A 19,002-nucleotide genomic window follows, 5' to 3' on the forward strand; every position below is an offset into this window, starting at 1 on the left:
AAAGGTAATTCCTATTAACAGTTGGGTGGGTATATTTCCAGACCTTTTCCTATGATGTTACCTATATATACACGCACCTTTAGAGAGGACACAGTATTATCTAATATGTTTATGTACATATTTAACTAAATCAACCAGGCTCCAACCAGAAAACAAATGGCATAAATAAGAATTCTCTGAAAAGAGTGAATGAAGAGCCTGTTTATAAAGGTGTAGGTGTGTGATGAAGTTGTGGAGGTAGGCAGGGGTTAGACGACACAGGGTCCTAGGCCAGGTGAAGGAGTTTGGATTTCACCTTCAGGGCAATGGGAACCCGTTAAGTGGGCAGGTGGCAAGATCTGATTTAGGGTTTTAAAAGTTTACTCTGGCTGCTCCGAGGAGACTGGGTTGCAGGGAAGCAAGAGTGAAAGCAGAAAGAAATCAGGCTGGAGGCTGGAGCAGTCGTTCAGGGCAGAGAGGCTGGGGTAGGGCTGGAGCCGTGGAGATGGAGAGACGTGGACCAGTGCCGGTCCTGTTCTGGAGACAATTAATGGTGTTGGGAAAAGGATGGGACGGTGACATATCAAGCAGAGGAAAGTGAAAAAATGATGTGGTCTCAGAGCGATGAGAAAGATAATGCCGACATCAAGGACAGAAGCAGCCCAGCCAGGGGAACAAGCAGATGTGAGGGAGAGACAAGCAATGGGTTGGTCGAGTGAACAGAGTCTGAGGTGCCTGTATCAGAGCCTCCCATGGAGCTGTCCTTCAGAACCTCGATGTGAGAGTTGGAGTGATTACAGAGGCTGCTTCCTGGCGACAGCATCTGGACCATTTCTGCCACCTTTGCACCTCAAGCCCAACCAGCATGGCAGCTTGTGTGACCTAGAGGGAGAGCCTGAGTGGGCACTGAGGGCAGGGGAAGGAGAATGGAAATCTGATGATGAAATACTGAGTTTTAAAATACATTTTTTTGACAAAATTACAGAGATGGAGAACAGACTCGTGGTTGCCAGTGGTTAGGAACTGGGTCAGAGGATATAGAGAGAGAAGGAGATGGGTGTGACTATAAGAGAATAGCAAGGAGGGTATCTGTGGTGATGGAGCAGTTCTGTCTCTTGAATATGGAGTTGGTATACAAGTCTACACATAATACAATCGCATAGAACTTTAGACACACACACGTGCATATAAAACTGGCAAAATCTGAGTAAGATTTGTGGATTGTACCAATGACAATTTCTGGTTTTGTTTTAGTTATTAAGACGTTACCATTGTGGGAAATGGGGTGAAGAGTACATGGGATTTATTCGTACTTCTTTCTAAACTTACGATGAATCTATACTTATTTCAAAACAAAACGATATAAAAGAATAAATAAAATACATTTTTAATGATATACACAGTACCAGACTTTGAAATACCAGCCATATTTGAACTTATTGGCAGACACCATCAGAACTAGAACTTAAGAATCAGAAGCGTCACAGGTGCAGTTCTTTGGGAGTCAGACTCTGAGATGGGGATGAGCACACAGAAGGTCCAACTAGGAAGTGCTCTTTGAATGGACACCAGTGGAAGGGAAAAGGAGGAAGCAGGATGGAAAAGGGGACAATGCTGAGCTGTGATGCAATCTCAATGGAGGCCTCAGCTGACCCTACAAAGAAGCTCTAACGCTAACCTTCAGAGTTGTCCCAGGTTGGGGGGCCAGGGGCCAAGGAGAGAAGCCCTTACACCTCCATGTCAATCAGTCATGGGAGTGGACTGTCCTGGAAAGGAGGCAGGACTTTAAGGGAATTGGCTCTTCAACTAAGGCAGTCTTCCTATCTCCCCATGGGGGCTGAGAGCTGACAGCTGTCTGCCAGCAACGCTCTCAGAAGTTGGGAGAATACATCCTCCTTTCTTGAAGGGAGATCTTGGTGGCACATCTTGCAAAGGACCTTAGACATTAATTTTTTTAGGCTCTCACTTTATTTTTTTTTATTTTAATTTTTTTTCAACTCAAGAATTTTGATGTATCTTTCTTTTCTTTTTTTAAATTGAAGTATAGTTGATTACACCATGTAATTTCTGGTATATAGCATAATGATTCGTATATATATATATTCCTTTTCATATTCTTTTTCATTCTACATTATTACAAGGTATTGAATATAATTCACTGTGCTATATAGTAGGACCTTGTTGTTTACCTATTTTATATACAGTAGTTAGTATCTGCAAATCCCAAGCTTCCAATTTATCCTTCCCCACTCCCCTTCCTGCCTGGTAATCATAAGTTTGTTTTCTGTGTCTGTGAGTCTGTCTCTGTTTTGTAAATAAGTTCATTTGTGTCCTCTTTTTTTGTTTGTTTGTTTTAGATTCTACATGTAAGTGATATCATATGGTATTTTTCTTTTCTTTTTCTTTCTGGCTTACTTCACTTAATATGATGATTTCCAGGTCCATCTATATTGCTGGAAATGACATTATTTTACTCTTTTTTATGGCTGAGTAGTACTCCATTGTGTGTATATCTATATCTGTATCTATATATCTATATCTATATCTATATCTATATCTATATCTTTATCTATCACAACTTAGGCCCCCATTTTATAATTAGGACCTGATACCCTAGGAGGGTAAGTGGTTTACACATAGGGTCCAGGTCCCCTGACCATGGCAGGATCATAATTTCCACTACACCATGCTGTTTTGACTTAAAAAACATTAGAGGTATATTTGAAATGAATTATCTGGGTGGCCATGAATGGTTAGGGAATTCTTAAAAAAAAAAAAAACAACTTGGTTTTCTTTTGAGATTTTAGAAGAAAACAATTTGTTTTGGGGTTGAATAATTTAGAGTATCTTACTCCAGTTACTTGATTATAAGTTTAGTTTAAGATCTTGGTTGATACTGGGGTCAACATTAAAAACAGAACCTTAAGAGACTCCCCAGTCCTTCCCCCAGCAGCAAGTGCTGACTTCTGAGGCACATTTATATCCTTGCAGGGATCCTGGGTTCCTAAAAATAATGTGAGAGGAATCAAGAACTGATTCTCTACAATAACTGTCAACATTCTGGTTGAAAAACAATGAGAATTGGGAATCTGTCACGGGGACACAGCTTCTCTGTGGTAATTTTCACTCAGAAAGAGGTCCACAGTTGCTGTCATTCATTTGCCTTACGTGGATCCAGCATAAAGGGCATGGAAAGAGAAGTTTAGTAAGTCTGACTCTCCTGCAAGGTCATGAGGGCAATCTCCACAAAAGACTGGACTCCTTAGGAAATCATGGTAATTAACACTTCCCAACTAAATAGACACCAATTACCAAATGTCAGCCTGGTGGGGTAGAAAACGGCTTCTTAAACCTGCGTTCTTTTCCCAGTTCTATACCAACTAAGTACTCTATATCAGCTAAGCTCTATACCACTGTATCTTACGGACTCAATGGTAAATGCAAGAGTTGAACTAAATGATCCATGTCTGCTTTAACACATTCTGCTCTGTCTGAAACCCAAACTTACTTGTGCACCTCCCAGAGAAACCTAATTTCCTCCTTTTCCATTAATAATATATGGTTTAAAAAAAAATCTGCCATTAATTCATTGGGCATGCGCTCTGGGCTGTACTAAGTTTTCTACAAACATTCTACTATTGAATCTTCTGTATCACTCAGGGTTCTCAGTTGCAAACAACAGAATGCACTCTAGCTAGGTTAACTAGAAAGTCAGCTCAAGACTTTCTGCGAGGGTTGATCAAGCTCAGAGGCTGTGCTAATAGATACAATGCCCAATCGTACCTGGGGGACTGCTCTGGTCACAGACAAGAAGCTTATGCTGATGGTACTGAGACTGGGAAACCAAAGCATTGCAGCTTCTGCTCCAGCTATGACTGACACCTCAGCCAACACTCTTGATAAAAAGTGGATTCTGCATAATCCCTGCCTCCTCACTGTGCTTCCAAATCCAAGTCACACCCGGGGGGTCCTGACTGACAGAGCCTAGAGCACACGCCAGTGCCCTCGCTATGAGGGAGGCTGGGTAAGTGAATTCTGGATTCCGCCTCAGGAAGGGGGAATCATAATGTGAAAATGTCTTCATACAGAAGAAGTATTCCAAGGATGCTGGGTGGCTACAAGCGTGACAAATAAAACGACCCACATTTTACACTTAGAAAAAGTGAGGTTTAAACTCAGAGGGCTGTAACTTAGCCAGTTATACTGCTAGTAAGTAATAAGATTTAAACCCAGGTCTGTTGAAATGCAAAGACCATGTTCCTTGGCACTCCTGCTATACTGGGTGTTTTATGGTAATTAAGCTTTCTAATTAAGGAGCAAAAGAAAAATAAAACTTCGAATCTACTGAATGAAAGTCTGTTTCTCAACTTGTTCTCTTTTGCCATCACCCCTCTCTACTCCCTTCTTTGCCAAATAAAAAGACTGTTCCTATATCTTATTTGTGCAATCTGTCAGGACTTTCGCTTGCAAACCACAGAAACCAACAGTGGTTAGTTTAAGCAGAAAAGGGATTTGTTGAAAGTATTTTAAGCCCCTCGAGAATTACAAAATGCCAAGGGAACCACACTCATAAACTGTACAGGAACAAAGGGAAACCAGGGGATTGAAGCCACAGCCAAGGCTACGCCACAGGAACAGCCTGGTTAGAACACTGCCACCAGCACCACTGCCAATGGACAGAGCACATGGTCACAGCCAGAATCAAAACTGGCAGAATGAACTCAACTGTTTCTGTCTTTCTGCATCACTTGGTTTTGATTCAAAACCAAGCATTGATGGGCCAAGTTTGCGGCAAGGAGAGCAAGTATTGGGGTTTTAGCAGAGGGAGGCTGGGCCCTGCCTCTGCCAAGACTCTTGCAGGAGATTCCCCAACCCAGGAAGGTGGTTCAGATGCTGTCATGGTCAGCAAAGAATCAGAACTGAGGCAAATCAGTCCTGAGGTCCTGAGCTCAGAGACTCGGCTCTTGTTGGGGAGAGACACCTGTCACAGTTACACAAGTCACTTGCTTGCTGACCTGTTCCTCAGTCTGTGAGCAATGAAAACATGGATCTGAGGTCTTCCTCATGCCTGGGCGATACAAACAGGCTGCTGCACTTGAAGGTGAAAAGTGGTTGGCCTTCCTCATGAAGGAGACAGGGAAGGTCCTGTCCATGGGTCAGAAGGATGAAGAAGGAGGCTGTGGCAAGGCCTGAGTGCAAGTCATGATCAAGCTAAGAGGAAGAGGAGGAGGGCAGAGGACTCCAACAAGCAGAGCTCAAGCCTTTGACCACCACATGCCCACTTGGTCATCATACAAGACCCAAGGGCAATCTTGAGACCCCGAAGCACCACCAGAAGTGGTATGCCCTCAAAACAGGGGACTGTCAGGAGACAGCCCGGTCCCTAATTAGCCACACATCATTAAAAACTAACACTAAGAATAACTAACACTAAACATGTGTCAGACACTGAATTAAGCGCTTTATATAGCTTATCCCATTTTGTGCTCACGAGATTCTTTAAAGGTAAGTCATATTTTTTTAAAGTAAGTCATACTAATTATCCCTATTTTTAAAATGAGACAAACCTCAGAAACTTCTACACAGAACAGCAAGCAGGACAGAGCCTGAGACTCCACAGATATTTGATGTCGCAAGGCAGAAGAAAGCACCAAGCTGGCTGGGATGAGTCGGAACTAATCTGTGCCACCTGTCAAAATGATTTAAAGGAAGTGGCCATCATCGAATGTGACTTGACTTCTGTCCCACCTGTACTGTTCTCTGGGCCCAAAGAAGTCCAAGTCCAATTTACAAGGGCCGTGTATGCTAGCTGATACGCTGGAAGTGATACCTCCTCATGGAGCTGAAGAGGCTACAATGAAGACAGGGTGACAGAAGAACCAAGAATCTTCTCTCCTCTCTAAAGCAACAGCTGACATGTCACTCCAAATAGGTTTGGTCAAGACAAGAAGGCTTTGTCCTGGTTCTGCCAAATTCTCCAAGAGATCCGAGGCATCCAGCATGGAAACTTCAAATTTAAGTGACAGAGAAAGGAAGACATTCAAATGTTCCAAATTCAACATCACTAAAGAGCATAATGGTAATAATAACCCTGGTTTATAGAACCTCTGCTCAGACAACTCAAGTATTCTGACCTTTGTCTCCACGGATGGGAATCTGTGCATGAATTTCTTCCTTTTCTCAGTCTCTCCAATCTCCATGCTTCTGACCTAACTTTTTGGTAGCAGTTTATGAACTTCTCTTTTTTCCTCGACTATATATCCTTGAAGCCTTACATCAGTCAGAGAAAGTATCTTGTCCACCTGAGGTGCTAGATAAATATTTGTTTTATAAATTGGAAAAAAAAAAAAAAGAGCAAACTAAGGCTCAGAGATGTTGCTTAACTTGCTCATGGCCACACAGTAAGTGATAGAATAAGGATTTGAACCTGAACAGTCTGGTTTCAGGTACCTGGATCAGAACTTTTTCCTTTTCTCTAAGAATTAGCAACAGAAGGCTCAATTTAGAGGCCACTGCCATACTTTGTACAGCCATTTAGTTTGCACCCCCTGCAATGAGTATTAAAAGGTAGTGTACACAGGCAAGCATGATGCCTGGTGGAAGTCAGCAGCCCAGCACCAAATTCTGTGTGTGCTGCTACACTGATTCACTGCACTGCCTGCCTCCTCCTGCAGGTGTTGACATTAATGAGTCCTGCTCTGCTAGACATAATATTTACTCTCACTATCCAACTGTTGCTTCTCTATAAAACAAGAGGATTGGACAAGATGGTCTATCTCAGAGGTCCTTTCCAGTTCTAGAATGTTATGAACCTAGAGTTTTCCAGATGCTGGGCCAGCCTCTCAGGTCTTAGAAAGCGGTTCAGATTGACAAGGTGACCGGTCATCTCAGTTGTACAGTCCCAAAGGCCATGACCATGACCTTGTTCTCTTTGTGTCCAGCCACTGACACCCACAGAGCACACCCCTTCAAATCCAAGCCAATATTAAGGCATGAGGACTAAAAGTTGAGCTCTTCGAGGATTAAGTAAAAACCCCTAAAAAGGTTAGGGGAGAACCACATTCTAAAGCATACAAGGAAGGATTAACCTAAGTAAGCTTAGGCCATCTTTCACTGATGTGAGTTTTCTGTCCTAGGGAGAAGCAAAGATGCTAAAGGATGGAAAGGTCTTTAGAGTGGTCAAAGAGAACTGCTGGAATCCAGAAGTCCGTCTTAGAGAAATGGACCAAACAGGTACTTACGATGGAAAATTCTACCAATATTTGCATCTGATGTAAGAGCCATGTCTGCCTCTAAAGTCCACATTACGTGATTTAGGTGATGCCAACTGCGGATCCCCTTTTCTCCACCAGACCAGGCTGTTCTAGCTTCACTGGGGAAGGGATGGCACCTTCCACTACAATGTTTTTAGAGTATGGTTGCAAAATTTTTTGAAATTGGATATACCCTGTTTTAAAGTAGAATTCTATATCATCAAAAAGATGAAAGTGGTATTTTATTACTTAAAAAATTTAAGTTCAAATGCACAGTATTTACTTGTTACAGAGCCAATTAAAACAGTAAAAATCAGAATTCACAGATTAAGGATGCCAATCGCCTGTTTAGTCAGATTCAGGATCCAATGTCTTCTGTAGTTTGTTTCAGTTCACAGTACACAGAACGTCCCCACTGACACATCAGGGGTGGAAATGGGACCAGTTTACCAAAAAAGTTAATTGTGTAATCTCAGAACACTCTACAATGAAATCAATCCAGAAATATGAAAGAAGGGAGTTAGGAAATTTTCCTAACTGAATCACAAACAGTTTCTAAGAACAGCTCGCATATCCTGTATTTAAGAATTAAACAAGTCCCTACAACTTAAAAGAATTTGAAAGAATCTAAAGCATGGTATGACAGCTACATTGTGCTTTCACTTGTTACTGCCTGGTGGGCTGTGCCACCGAGAAATGCATGCTCCAACAAGAGCACCCCAGCCCTCTGGACACACGTGAGCCCTGCCCAGGGACTGTGATGCAGAATCCTTACCACAACACTGTCAGGTCTACATTTTGACATCAGTGGTCTAAGTTGAAAACCAGAACACAAACAATTTGTACACACAAATAAAAGAGCCCCTGAGAACTGCCACCTTCCTAACCAATGACAAATGGAGAAGCAGTTCAAAGACACACACAGAGAGATGCCTGAAGAATTTTATTCCAAGGTCTGCACAAAACGAGTTAACCTATCAGCCCCAAATGAGGAGGCGGTCTTTGGCATGTTAGAATTTGGTATAGATACTTGAGGCCAGATATTGCTTTATAGATCTCTTTCATAATTAAAAGGAAATCTAAACTGACGATCTCTAGGTACATCCATGTTGCTGCAAATGGCATTATTTTATTCTTTTTTATGGCTGAGTAGAGATCATCATTCTAAGTGAAGTAAGCCAGAAAGAGAAAGATAAATATCATACAATCATTCATAAATGTAATCTAAAAAAGAAAGAAAGAAAGAGGACACTAAGGAACTACAAAACAGAAACAGACCCACAGACATAGCAAACAATTTTAATAGTTACTAGAGGGGAAGGGGGCGGGAAGGGATAAATTTGGGAGTTTGAGATTTGCAAATGTTAGCCACTATATATAAAAACAGATTTAAAAAACAAATTTCTTCTGTATAGCACAGGGAACTATATTCAGTATCTTCTAATAACCTTTAATGAAAAAGAATATGAAAATGAATATATGCATATATATGCATGACTGAGACATTGTGCTGTACACCAGAAATTGACACACTGTAACTGACTATACTTCCATTTTTAAAAAAGTATATCTAAATTGCATTCAGACTGAACTTTGTGAAAAGCCTGAAGCCCCTCTGTAGATCATACACATCCCTGTTCTAGAATGGGGGAGGGAGGGGCATTAGAGAGAGAAAAAGCTTCCAAGAACTATAACAAAGACCAAGGTTTTACTGTAAATGAAGTAAAAGTGAAGCACGAGCAGGTCCCACATCTCAAAGAGAAAACTAGTAGAAACGAGGCTTGGATGACTGGTGACAGAAACATTGCTCACAACTGCAGTTTAGATCAAGAGTATCCCCTCTGGTTTTAGTTGTGCATTTCATTCCATGGCTACCCATGAGAAAGCAGTCATGTCTAACCCTTGCTTGAGCATTTACTTTGTGCCAGGCACTGTGCTCAGCACCTGACACATATTAACTCAATTCCTATGACAACCATAGGAGGTGGCATCTATTATCAGGCCCATTTTACAGATGAATAAACTGAGGAACAGAGGTTAAGCAATTTGCCCAAGATCATGCAACTTGTAGGGGGCAAAGCCAGGATTTGAACCCAGGCAGTCTGGTCCCTAGGACTTACTTAACAAGTGCATCTGATTGCTGCTGCAGAGGTAAGAAAATAAAATGATGAAGGCACAATACAGAAGATTCCAGCAAGCCATACCATGCTGTCTTCACAGGAAGAAAAATATAATTGGCAGCCCCGGGTTACTTTATCACCTCTCTATGTGGCAGGCACCTGAGTTGTACCTATTGTCACCTGAGAGGTGCAAGAAGGTGAAATGACTTGCTCAGGACCACAGAGCAGTAAATGGTAGAGCTAGGATCATCCTAGAGCTGTCTCTCTCATTCCATCACTTTCCCCGAAGGAGCTTTGTTCCCAAGCCTCCCTCAGGATAAGAATTGCCTGGGATGCTTATAAAAAGTTTTTTTCAGGCCCCATCCACTGAATCAGAGTTTCCAAAGGAGGGCCTAGGAATTAGTTTTTACAATGTTCATTTCCCTCTGCCCCCACCCCCGCCCAGTTACTCAACAGGGAAGTTCAAGGAACCTCATGCTACACTGTTGAATAGATATTAAAAAAAAAAAAAAAAAGCTCTAATTGGATTAGACTTGTTTCCTCCCCTTTCAAATTCCCAGAGACCAAAGAACATGTAGCCTAATCAACCAACACACAAATAATGCAATTTGCTATGTTAATAAGAAATAAGGTGACAAATGGCCCCTGGAGTGTAGAGAAGGAGCAGGGCTGGACAGGAGACTCATCCCACCCCTTGCAAGCCATGCGACCTCAAAGGTAACCTATAAAATGGAGAAACCAAATAAAGTAATGTAAGCAAAAGCATTTGTGTAAGATGTAAAGATTCTACAATTGAAAGGGACTTAATCTCTTTTATACTGATCAATGAACATAAATAATACCCTGTGACGATGTTTAACAATGCTCTAATCAAAAGTTGTAGTCTCTAGTTTTCACTAAACACTGATTTATTCTTTCATTTACTGGGTATGTTCAACATGCCAGGCGCTGCTCTGGACACTAGGGGTAGGACATGGACAGATAGGCTCATGAGGTGTGTACGTTCAAGTAGGGGAAGGCACAGTAGAAACAACAAAACACAGTAACACCAGACTGTACTAAGTATCAGAAAATGAAAGGAACAGAACAATGGGAGAGAGAGGGGACAGAGTCAGGGAAGGCCTCTCTGAGGAGGTGACATTTGAACTGTGACCATAGGGCGAAAAGAAGCCCATCCTGTGATGAGCCAAAATAACATTCCAGGCAGGTGGAACAGCCATGCAAAGAACTGGCAGGAGGCCAATGAAGCACAATGAGAGCCCTGGGAGAGATTGTGGGGGGCCTTAGAGGCAAAGTTCATGTTTCAGTTCTACTGTAAGTGTGATGAAAAGTCCTTTGAAGTTTTGAGCAAGGAAGAGACTCAATCCAAGTTTTGACACTTACTCTGGTTTCCAAGTGGGGAACAAACTTTAAGAGGACAAGAGTGGTGGCAGGAGACCAGCTCAGAGCCTTCTGCCATGGTCCATGTAGGAAATGCTGGTGGCTCGGACCAGGTAGTGGCAGGGGATGGGAGAGGTGAGCGGGTGAAAGGAAGTGGAGTAGAGCTAACAGGACTTGCTGGTGGGTTGGATGTGGGTACGAGGGAAAGAGGAGCCACCCTTGGATTGGCAGCATCGCTCCTGATACCCTAACTCCAGGAGTGTGAAGATAAGAGATTCTAGGCATCCTGGACACTGGATTCTGGAGCCACACCCAGGGTCTTGTTCTGGGCATACCAGACAGTGGGACTCCACCCAGGCTCACTTAGGAGATGAATTAAAGGGGCCAGGAAAGTAACTGAGAAATACACTCAGTCACATATGATCTAAGATGAAAAGCCCTTAAAAAATGGATGGGGAAATGTCTTGTTTAAGCAAAACTTCACAGGAAGAAGGGTTGAAACAACCCTTGAAAAATGAATTTTTAGTCTTTCTCGAGTGAGCACATTTCTGTCAAGCCATTACTCCTCCCCTTAGAACTGAGGCTGAGGGATGAGGAGGCCCAGGACAGAGACCCTGAGAGAAGGGGGACAGGGAGAGCAGGAGGAAGGCAGGATGGAGACTTGCTGGGCTCCTCGGTCCTGGGAAATGCAGAAGGAGCACCTGGGCCCTTGTTCTCATTAGCTTTGCCTTTGTGTCTGTGTCTAGGAGTGACCGTGCAAGCCCTGTCCACGGTTCCCGTCATGTTTAGCTACTGGGTGAGTGTGACACCTCAGTCCATCTCCTTGGTGGGCAAAGGCTCACGTCCAGCTCCCTAGCAAGTAGACAGATGACCAAGTCTTGATGTTGCCCCCCAACTCTCCTCCCCTTTAGAGATTAGCAGGGTCCTCAGCTTCTCACACTGCACCGTTCCCTCCCAGGCCTGTCTTCCTCCTCCCATTCTTGCTCTAGACGTGCATGCTCTAGTATGGTAGCCAGTAGTTGCATGTTGCTATGGAACTCGCACTGTATTTCCATTGGACAGTTCCAGACTCAACCTTAATCTCCACCAGAACATACCTGTCTGCTGACTCATTCCTGCAGTGCCTGGCTCAGTAACTGACAAACTAGTTTATTCTAAAGTGATGAAGATTTTGAGGTGGTGGAAGTGATGATAATGGCCTGATATGTTACCTCTCAATGGAAATATACAATTCAAAACAGGATTCCTGCAGTTAGATGCCTTTCCCCAAATGATTAAGTCTCGCGTGCTAAAAGTTTCAGGCATGACTGCAAGTCTGTGGAAGGACATTTTTGGACATAGTTGGGAGGGCGCTAAGCATCTGCTCCACCAAATAAATATTCACATGTTGTGATTTAAGGAGCAATGGAAATACCACCTGCTCACAAATACTTCCTCCATCTGTGCTCGTAATTCCAGTATTAGTAATTCAGTCCTTATCTGTTCCTATGATGAAATTCACTATTTAAAATAAAAATACTCTAAGACCTCAAGATACCTGAATTTACCAGACTGGGTACTATTCTGACTGGACAACTGGGATTGCAGGAGAGTGCCAAACTCCTAGTAGCAGGGAAGGGTGCTATTGAAAGGAAAGGCAGCAATGAAGAGGGGAGAGTTGGGGGAACAGAAAGCAAACTTTATTCACATCAGCATTTTGCTAAGGTAACTCTGTCACTGTTAATAGGAAGGACAGGGAGGAGGACAGACAGGAATGGGAGATGTCCATGAGTAGCCCAGCATTCCATGAGGAGGCATGACAAGGAGGTGCCCTGATGTCCAGCACTCGCCAGGCCCAGCTCCTTTGCTGGGGGAGCTGGGGTGCCTAGGTGTGCAGCCCTGCAGGCTCCTGTCTGCAGTTAAGAGAGGTGGCCCGTCTTCATCCCATATTTAGTGTAGGATGCCAAGCCCTTCTGATCATAGCCTCAGGTTTTCTAATTAATCAGCAATATGCTAGCAGTTTTCTTTGCCTTGGCAATGATTGACTCTGGGTCTCCTGTGGCCAAGTGCCTATCTCAGCTGTGCCTCAGCATTCTAAGAGGTAAAGCCATTGACAGTAACAAATGATTGAGCCCAGAGGAGGTGCTGATCAGAGTAATTATCTACAGAAGTAGGTTTTGAACGATGTGGTTTCCCTTACCTGTCTCCACTAGGCCAAACCTCAGGACACTTTAGACCTGTGCCAGTTTCTAAACAATGACCTAGCTGCCACCACTGCAAGCCACCCCAGGAGGTTTGTGGGTCTGGGGACATTGCCCATGCAGGCCCCTGAGCTGGCAGTCAAGGAGATGGAGCGCTGTGTGAAGGAACTGGGCTTTCCCGGGGTTCAGATCGGTTCCCATATCAACGAGTGGGACCTGAACACGCAGGAACTCTACCCAGTCTACGCAGTAAGTATGTGGCGCTCGCTCAGCCAATGGCGGAGTAGGGCTGGGTACTGCGCTCGGTGTCCCTGGGCAGGAGAGATGTCTGGTGACATGCAAGATGTAAGGAGAAATGTGGAAATAGCTACCCAAAATGAGGGGGTCATCCTACTAGAAAGCAGACAAGTAGAAATGCTTTCCTGGCCAGCCCTGAGTTAACCCAGTGAAATCTCTCCTCTTTCTAGCACCCTTGCTTCCCTTTTAAACTTTCATTTGGAAGCCAAAATACTACCCTCATCACAGCCACTGTGTGAAAGAATCAGGTTAATGACACACAAAAAGAAAGTATTTATTTTTGCTTTGGAAAAGAATTATTATCATTTTTCAAAATTATAAAGTAATTTTGAAGAAACTGGGAAAAATTCAGAAAAGCATATGGAAGATAACAACAATACAAAAAGAGATAACCAACAAGGACGTACTGCATAGCCCAGGGAATTTTACCCAGTATCTTGTAATAACCTATAATGGAATATAATCAGCAAAAAACAAATTGACTCACTATGCTGTGTGCCTGAAATTAACCCAGTGCTGTGAGTCAACTATACTTCAATTAAATGAATGAATAAATAAGTAGGACAACCACCCCATAATTCTGCCACCCAAAGATGAATAACCAGTGTTATAATACATTTCATTTGTCTTTTTATTTGCAGATATCTTCATAGATTTATATTTTAATGAAATTTGGATCCTATTATATATGTGATTTTGTATCCTAATAGAGAATTTCCAATCTAAATGAAAATTCTCTTAATGCATGATTTTGAAATAACTGCATCATATTCCAGTACATGGATATGTTTTGATTTATTTAACCAGCTCTCAATTAAGATACTTTTTAAGCCATGTATTTTTAAAATGTAGTCTAATAAAAATACATAACAAACATAATGTCATCAAAATGTTATTTGATGAAACTAGATGGTGAGTATATGGAAGTTCGTTGTACTACTGTTTACAACTTTCTATATTTGAAATATTGCATAATAACATATATTTTCAAAAACTCAATGCCAAATACTTCTGAAATATCCAACAGAAGTGTCCACAGCCCATGGTTCTCTCCACCAGTTTTCCTCTACCTTCTGTTCTTTCTGCTCATAAATCTGCTTTCCTTAGTTCCACAATTAAAGACACACAATTCTTTATTCAATTGCATTTTTTAAAAAAAATTTGCTTCCCTCTCAGAATTATAATAGTATCATTTTCTGTTATTTTCATTGTAAATGCAAAATCTTCAATAATGAATTAAACAGATGTTGGTGGACTCATCAGGCACTGCAATCACTGACCATTTATTCATTTAATATTTATTGAGCTCTGACTACATGCAGAATGTTTTCCATTTTTGTACCTACGGACACTGCCCAGCAGTTGGAGGACTTCCTGTTAAATTGCTTCCTAATGAACTGAAAGATTTAATGTCCCTCTAAATATCAAACTCCCAGATTATTGGCTGCAGTGAACTGATCCAGTGAATGTTTTTTAGAAGCTTTAATAAATCGGAAAGAGGTTTACTTACTTGTGCACCCAAATTGTTTTAGCACAGTATGAGCAAACCTTCAGCTTGCTCATTTTACTAGTCATTTTACTATTCATTGAAATTGGGTTTATGAATTACTTAGGGGCTCAGAATCCAACAGCAGTCAGTTGGGGTCCAAGTGGGTATTTTCGTTTATGTGACTAGGTCAATCAATCATTCTAACTAGGCTGTTTTGGAGGCTGCTAGTCTCTGTGGGGATTCAGGAGAGCATCCCAGCCCCATTTGACTTGTGATGTCCTGGGGTTGATAGCACATTTGTTGGGTTAGCAAGACTTGCCAGCCTTACCACTATCTAACTTGCGTCAGTAACGTGCTGAAACAAATGGAAGGAGTTTCCGTGAGCCAACTTGGCTTTGTCATTTCAAGGTGAGCCCGAGCTCCAGGACACCTAATTGTCCCCCATATGTCTCAGACCTCCCTTCTTAGTGAGCGAACCGAACAGCACATGCTCAGCTCAGTTTTCAGGAACAAAAATGACTTGGTTATGACTGTGAGGCAGAGTGGTAGCGGCAGACTGCCTACATTTGTTATCAGCCACAAGACCTAAGTTACTTAGCCTCTATCTGCCTTAGTTTCCTTCTCTGTAAAATGGGAGTAATAAAAGTGTTCATCTCAAAAAAGATTAAACTAGTTAACAGTTGTAAAATTGCTACATATACGTATATAAAACAGCTTTAGCACATGGTAAGTTCTCAGTAAATCTGAGCGATCATGATATGGAGGGTATAAATGACTTTTTTAATATTTTCTACACTGTCTCACCTGCAGAAGGTGATCAAAAATATTTGCTGATTTGAATTTAATAGAAATGAAACATCACTAGTACATAGAATAAAGTTTTATCCTAATGAGGAGTGAAATCCGACTGAGACACCATGATTACGTGCCTTTGTCAAGCCCAAACCATCCCAAGAGATTGATACTCTCTTTCCAGCCTGCATCCAGGACCAGAAACCAGAGAGGGGCAGGGTATACATAGCTCAGTGGTGGAGTACATGCTTAGCATGCATGAGGTCCTGGTATCCCCAGTACCTCAGTTAAAACTGAATAAATAAATAAGCCTAATTGCCTCCCCTCCCATTAAAGGAATAAATAAGCCTAATTACCTCCCCCCTCAAAAAAAAAAAAAAGAAAAAAGAAAAAAGAAGAAGCCAATTAGCTCCTCTCCCTTCAAAGATTTTTATCTCTTCTGCTCCCCAGAACCTGTTGAATTAGAGGTCCTTTCTTCCATCTACCCTTTGCCTGCCATTTTCAGAATACCCTGTTGTCCCAAGATTATTTCTCCATTTTGAAAATGCTTGTGCAAACAGGTCACCTTGCATCAGCCTGGTGAGTCCAAATGTTTATACGTAAAGGTAGGGTGAGTCACTCCAGCACCTCAATATATTTGGAAAAGAAATGCTCTAAGGAAAATCTGTTTTGAACCTTGATGAGCAACTAATAGTAAAAGCCTGTTGAGAGGACTTTTTAAATTAAACATTTTGTGGAACAGAGGTCATTCCCTTCAGATGGTTATTTCCATTTCCCAGAAGGTCCCCAAGCAGGTTTTCTCATGGCATTCTTTTCCGCACCTGCCTGGCTGAGGCACTGAGAGTTCTTTCACAACAAACCGTTCAGGGGCTCAGCTGTAGTCCTGAGGCTTTGGGAGTGCCTGTAGGTCCCAGAAATTCCTACCCAGTGTTGGGCTCAGTGTGGCCAAATAGCATAGGTCAGGCCAGCCTGCTCCAGCCCAATCATGAGGCCCTGGCTCCCACCCAATCACTTCCTCACTTTCTACACCGTCAGGTTTCCAAGTGGAGAGAGAGGAGGGAACGCTCCAGCTCTGACTTCAACAATACAATCTGAGCAGTCCTTCTGAAAGAGTGGACCAAATAGAAACCGGTAGGGGAAATTTCCTCTGCATTTGAGGTATGGGATCAGTCTTCGACTGTTTTGCTCTCAGCCAAAGCATTTAAACAGTAGATGTTTCCTGCAACCTCTTCCGCCAAACTTCTTCCGCCAAACAATATATTAAATCCATCAACCTCAAGGATAAATCCATCAACACCCTTGTTAATTCTAAGTGCCCATTTTAGTTTCTAAGCAGGAGCAGAGTTTATCAATGACTCTTTTATACAGGTCAGAAAAAGAACCTTCAAAAATAATTTATTTATTCAGATCAACATAGACCCAAGGAAAGCAATTTCCCTAAAACAGTACCCTATAGATGCTGGCTCATCCAAGTAACCCTCTCTCTCTCATTGTTTCTTTGAAGGAGGCAGAAAAGCTGAACTGTTCCCTATTTGTGCACCCCTGGGATATGCAGATGGATGGACGGATGGCCAAATACTGGTTCCCTTGGCTCATAGGTTTGTGTCAGCTTGGGATCTGGAAAACAGAATCAAGTCTTTGGGGTTTTTTCTTTTTTCCAATTTTCTATGGAACCCTATTAGGTCAAAGAGAGAATATAAATAATTAACAGGACTATGAGTTATTGAGCTCTTACTCAGGTAGGTGTTGTATATATTACCTCATTTAATTTTAATCTTATCCACAAAAAAGTTTATGAGGTTGACATTATAACAGCCATTTAATTGATGGAGAAACTGAGTCTCGAGGAGGTTAAGTGAGTTGTACAAGTCATACTGTTAAAAAGTGAAAATGGAGTTTACACAGATCTGACTCCAAAGCACCTCACTACACAGACCCCCAAAAAGGCTCTGGAAAGAAGCAACCATACCTGTCGAATAGATTTTTTTGAAGCCAATGACAGCATCAGCTCTACCAAATGAGAACGCTGGAGTTACCAGCAGAAGATCAACTTTCACTACCCGAGGATCTGAGGCCCTAGATTACAGGTGACCAGGCTTTCAACTTCCCTATTACCTGCTCCTCCCTCTACTCTTGGCTACCTGCTCTGTTCAATCCTGGTTTCACCTGAGTGTAAGGGAAGGGGTAAGAGGAGAAACTTCCACTGGGCATCTCCAAGCTCTCATTACCATCCCTGATACGAAGATGATGTGGAGACAGATGTAAAATTCTCAGCCCGCCAGGGAAAAGTGCAGCTCCTCTACAACCCAAGGAAAGTGGGTCCCCACAAACAGTGCTGGATTTTCTTTACAGAGGCCATTATCCATTCTGTCCTCAGCCCAAGTAGTGCAAATAACTACGAAAGTAACTGCTGTGAAAAATTAAATAGAGCAATACATTGAAAGTCAAAAAACTGAATTTCAGTTCCAGCTAGTCTCTGTTTCATTGCACAACCTGTGGCAAGTCACTTCACACCCCAGTTCCTCAACTGTAAAAATGAGAGAGCTGGTCCTGATTCTCTGTCTGCTCTGACATTTTACACCCCTGCTATTGCTCCTGGAGTAAGGCAGCTTCCTACCTATCCCGCACTAAATTCTTAAGAAGAAAGGGATAAGCTAAGAAGCCCCAATGCTGTCCAGCTTCAAAGAACATCTCATCCTAATTTACAGGACACTTTGACAGGCCCCACTAACTTGCAAATTCCCACATGAGAAACAGAGGAGAGCATCTGCATAAAGGGTCATTTCATCACTCATTTATACAGCATGCATTTACTGGTCCCCTCCAGCACACCAGGCTCTGTGTCAGACACTGAGGATGTACCAGATATGGACAAATCCTCTGCCCTGCTGAAGCCTGAGTCCTGGTTAGAGGAGAGAGATGATATGCAAGTACACAGGTCACAAACAAACAGGCTAATTTCACAGTTTTATGCTGGATGCAAAGGTGGTCATTAGCAGATTGGAAGAGTCCCAGCAGGGGAGGGTCACGATCCAACTGACATTATAAATATTCTACTTTGGCCCCCATGTAGACAGTGATTATGAGGTTATAGTGCAAGTAGTTAAGGGAAAGCAGAATCACAGTACCAAAAGGAAGTGGTGCAGTCCATCCCCCTGCCTTTGGGAAGCTCTGCCCATAAACCACTCCCAGATGGCTATGAATCCATCATGCTTCCAGAATTCCCAAGAGGTCAAGGAACCAGCAACCCAGGGGCATCTCTGTCCACAGAGCAGAGACAGGCCTAAGGCAGCATGAGCATCCACTAGAGCCCCTCTCAGCAGTCAGGGAGTCAAGCTTTCCCAGAAGGCACAGAGTTCAGCTATGGACCCACCAGGATTTCTTAATCACAGTCTAAAAAGCAGTAGTCTGGAAATAGAGCCCAGACTGACTCCACAGAGGCGAAGGCAGCGGGCACGACCAGTTGCTTCTTCTAGAAGCACAAAGCACTTGAAATAATTCATTTTTAATCC

General features: G+C 42.6%; 2 protein-coding genes across 10 annotated transcripts in view; one reads left to right on the forward strand and one right to left on the reverse strand.

Moving 5' to 3' along the window:
• TMEM163 (transmembrane protein 163) overlaps window positions 1–19,002 on the reverse strand; it is a 320,028-nt gene that overhangs the window by 264,478 nt on the left and 36,548 nt on the right. The window lies entirely within an intron of this gene.
• The window catches only part of ACMSD (aminocarboxymuconate semialdehyde decarboxylase), a 60,506-nt gene that overhangs the window by 9,792 nt on the left and 31,712 nt on the right, over window positions 1–19,002 (forward strand). For 6 of the 7 annotated variants that reach the window (XR_004136632.2, XR_010380557.1, XR_010380558.1 and 3 more), the window contains exons 3-6: window positions 7,116–7,212; window positions 11,479–11,528; window positions 12,925–13,161; window positions 16,995–17,088. Coding sequence is in view for 2 of the 7 variants with exons in the window: in XM_031451309.2 (XP_031307169.1) it covers window positions 7,116–7,212; window positions 11,479–11,528; window positions 12,925–13,161; window positions 16,995–17,088 (478 nt within the window). In the remaining 5 variants the exon portion in view is untranslated. The remainder of the gene's footprint in view (window positions 1–7,115; window positions 7,213–11,478; window positions 11,529–12,924; window positions 13,162–16,994; window positions 17,089–19,002) is intronic. The other variant, XM_064484723.1, reaches the window with a different exon arrangement.

This window comes from Camelus dromedarius, chromosome 4 (genome assembly GCF_036321535.1).
Source record: "Camelus dromedarius isolate mCamDro1 chromosome 4, mCamDro1.pat, whole genome shotgun sequence".
Lineage (NCBI taxonomy): Eukaryota > Metazoa > Chordata > Mammalia > Artiodactyla > Camelidae > Camelus > Camelus dromedarius.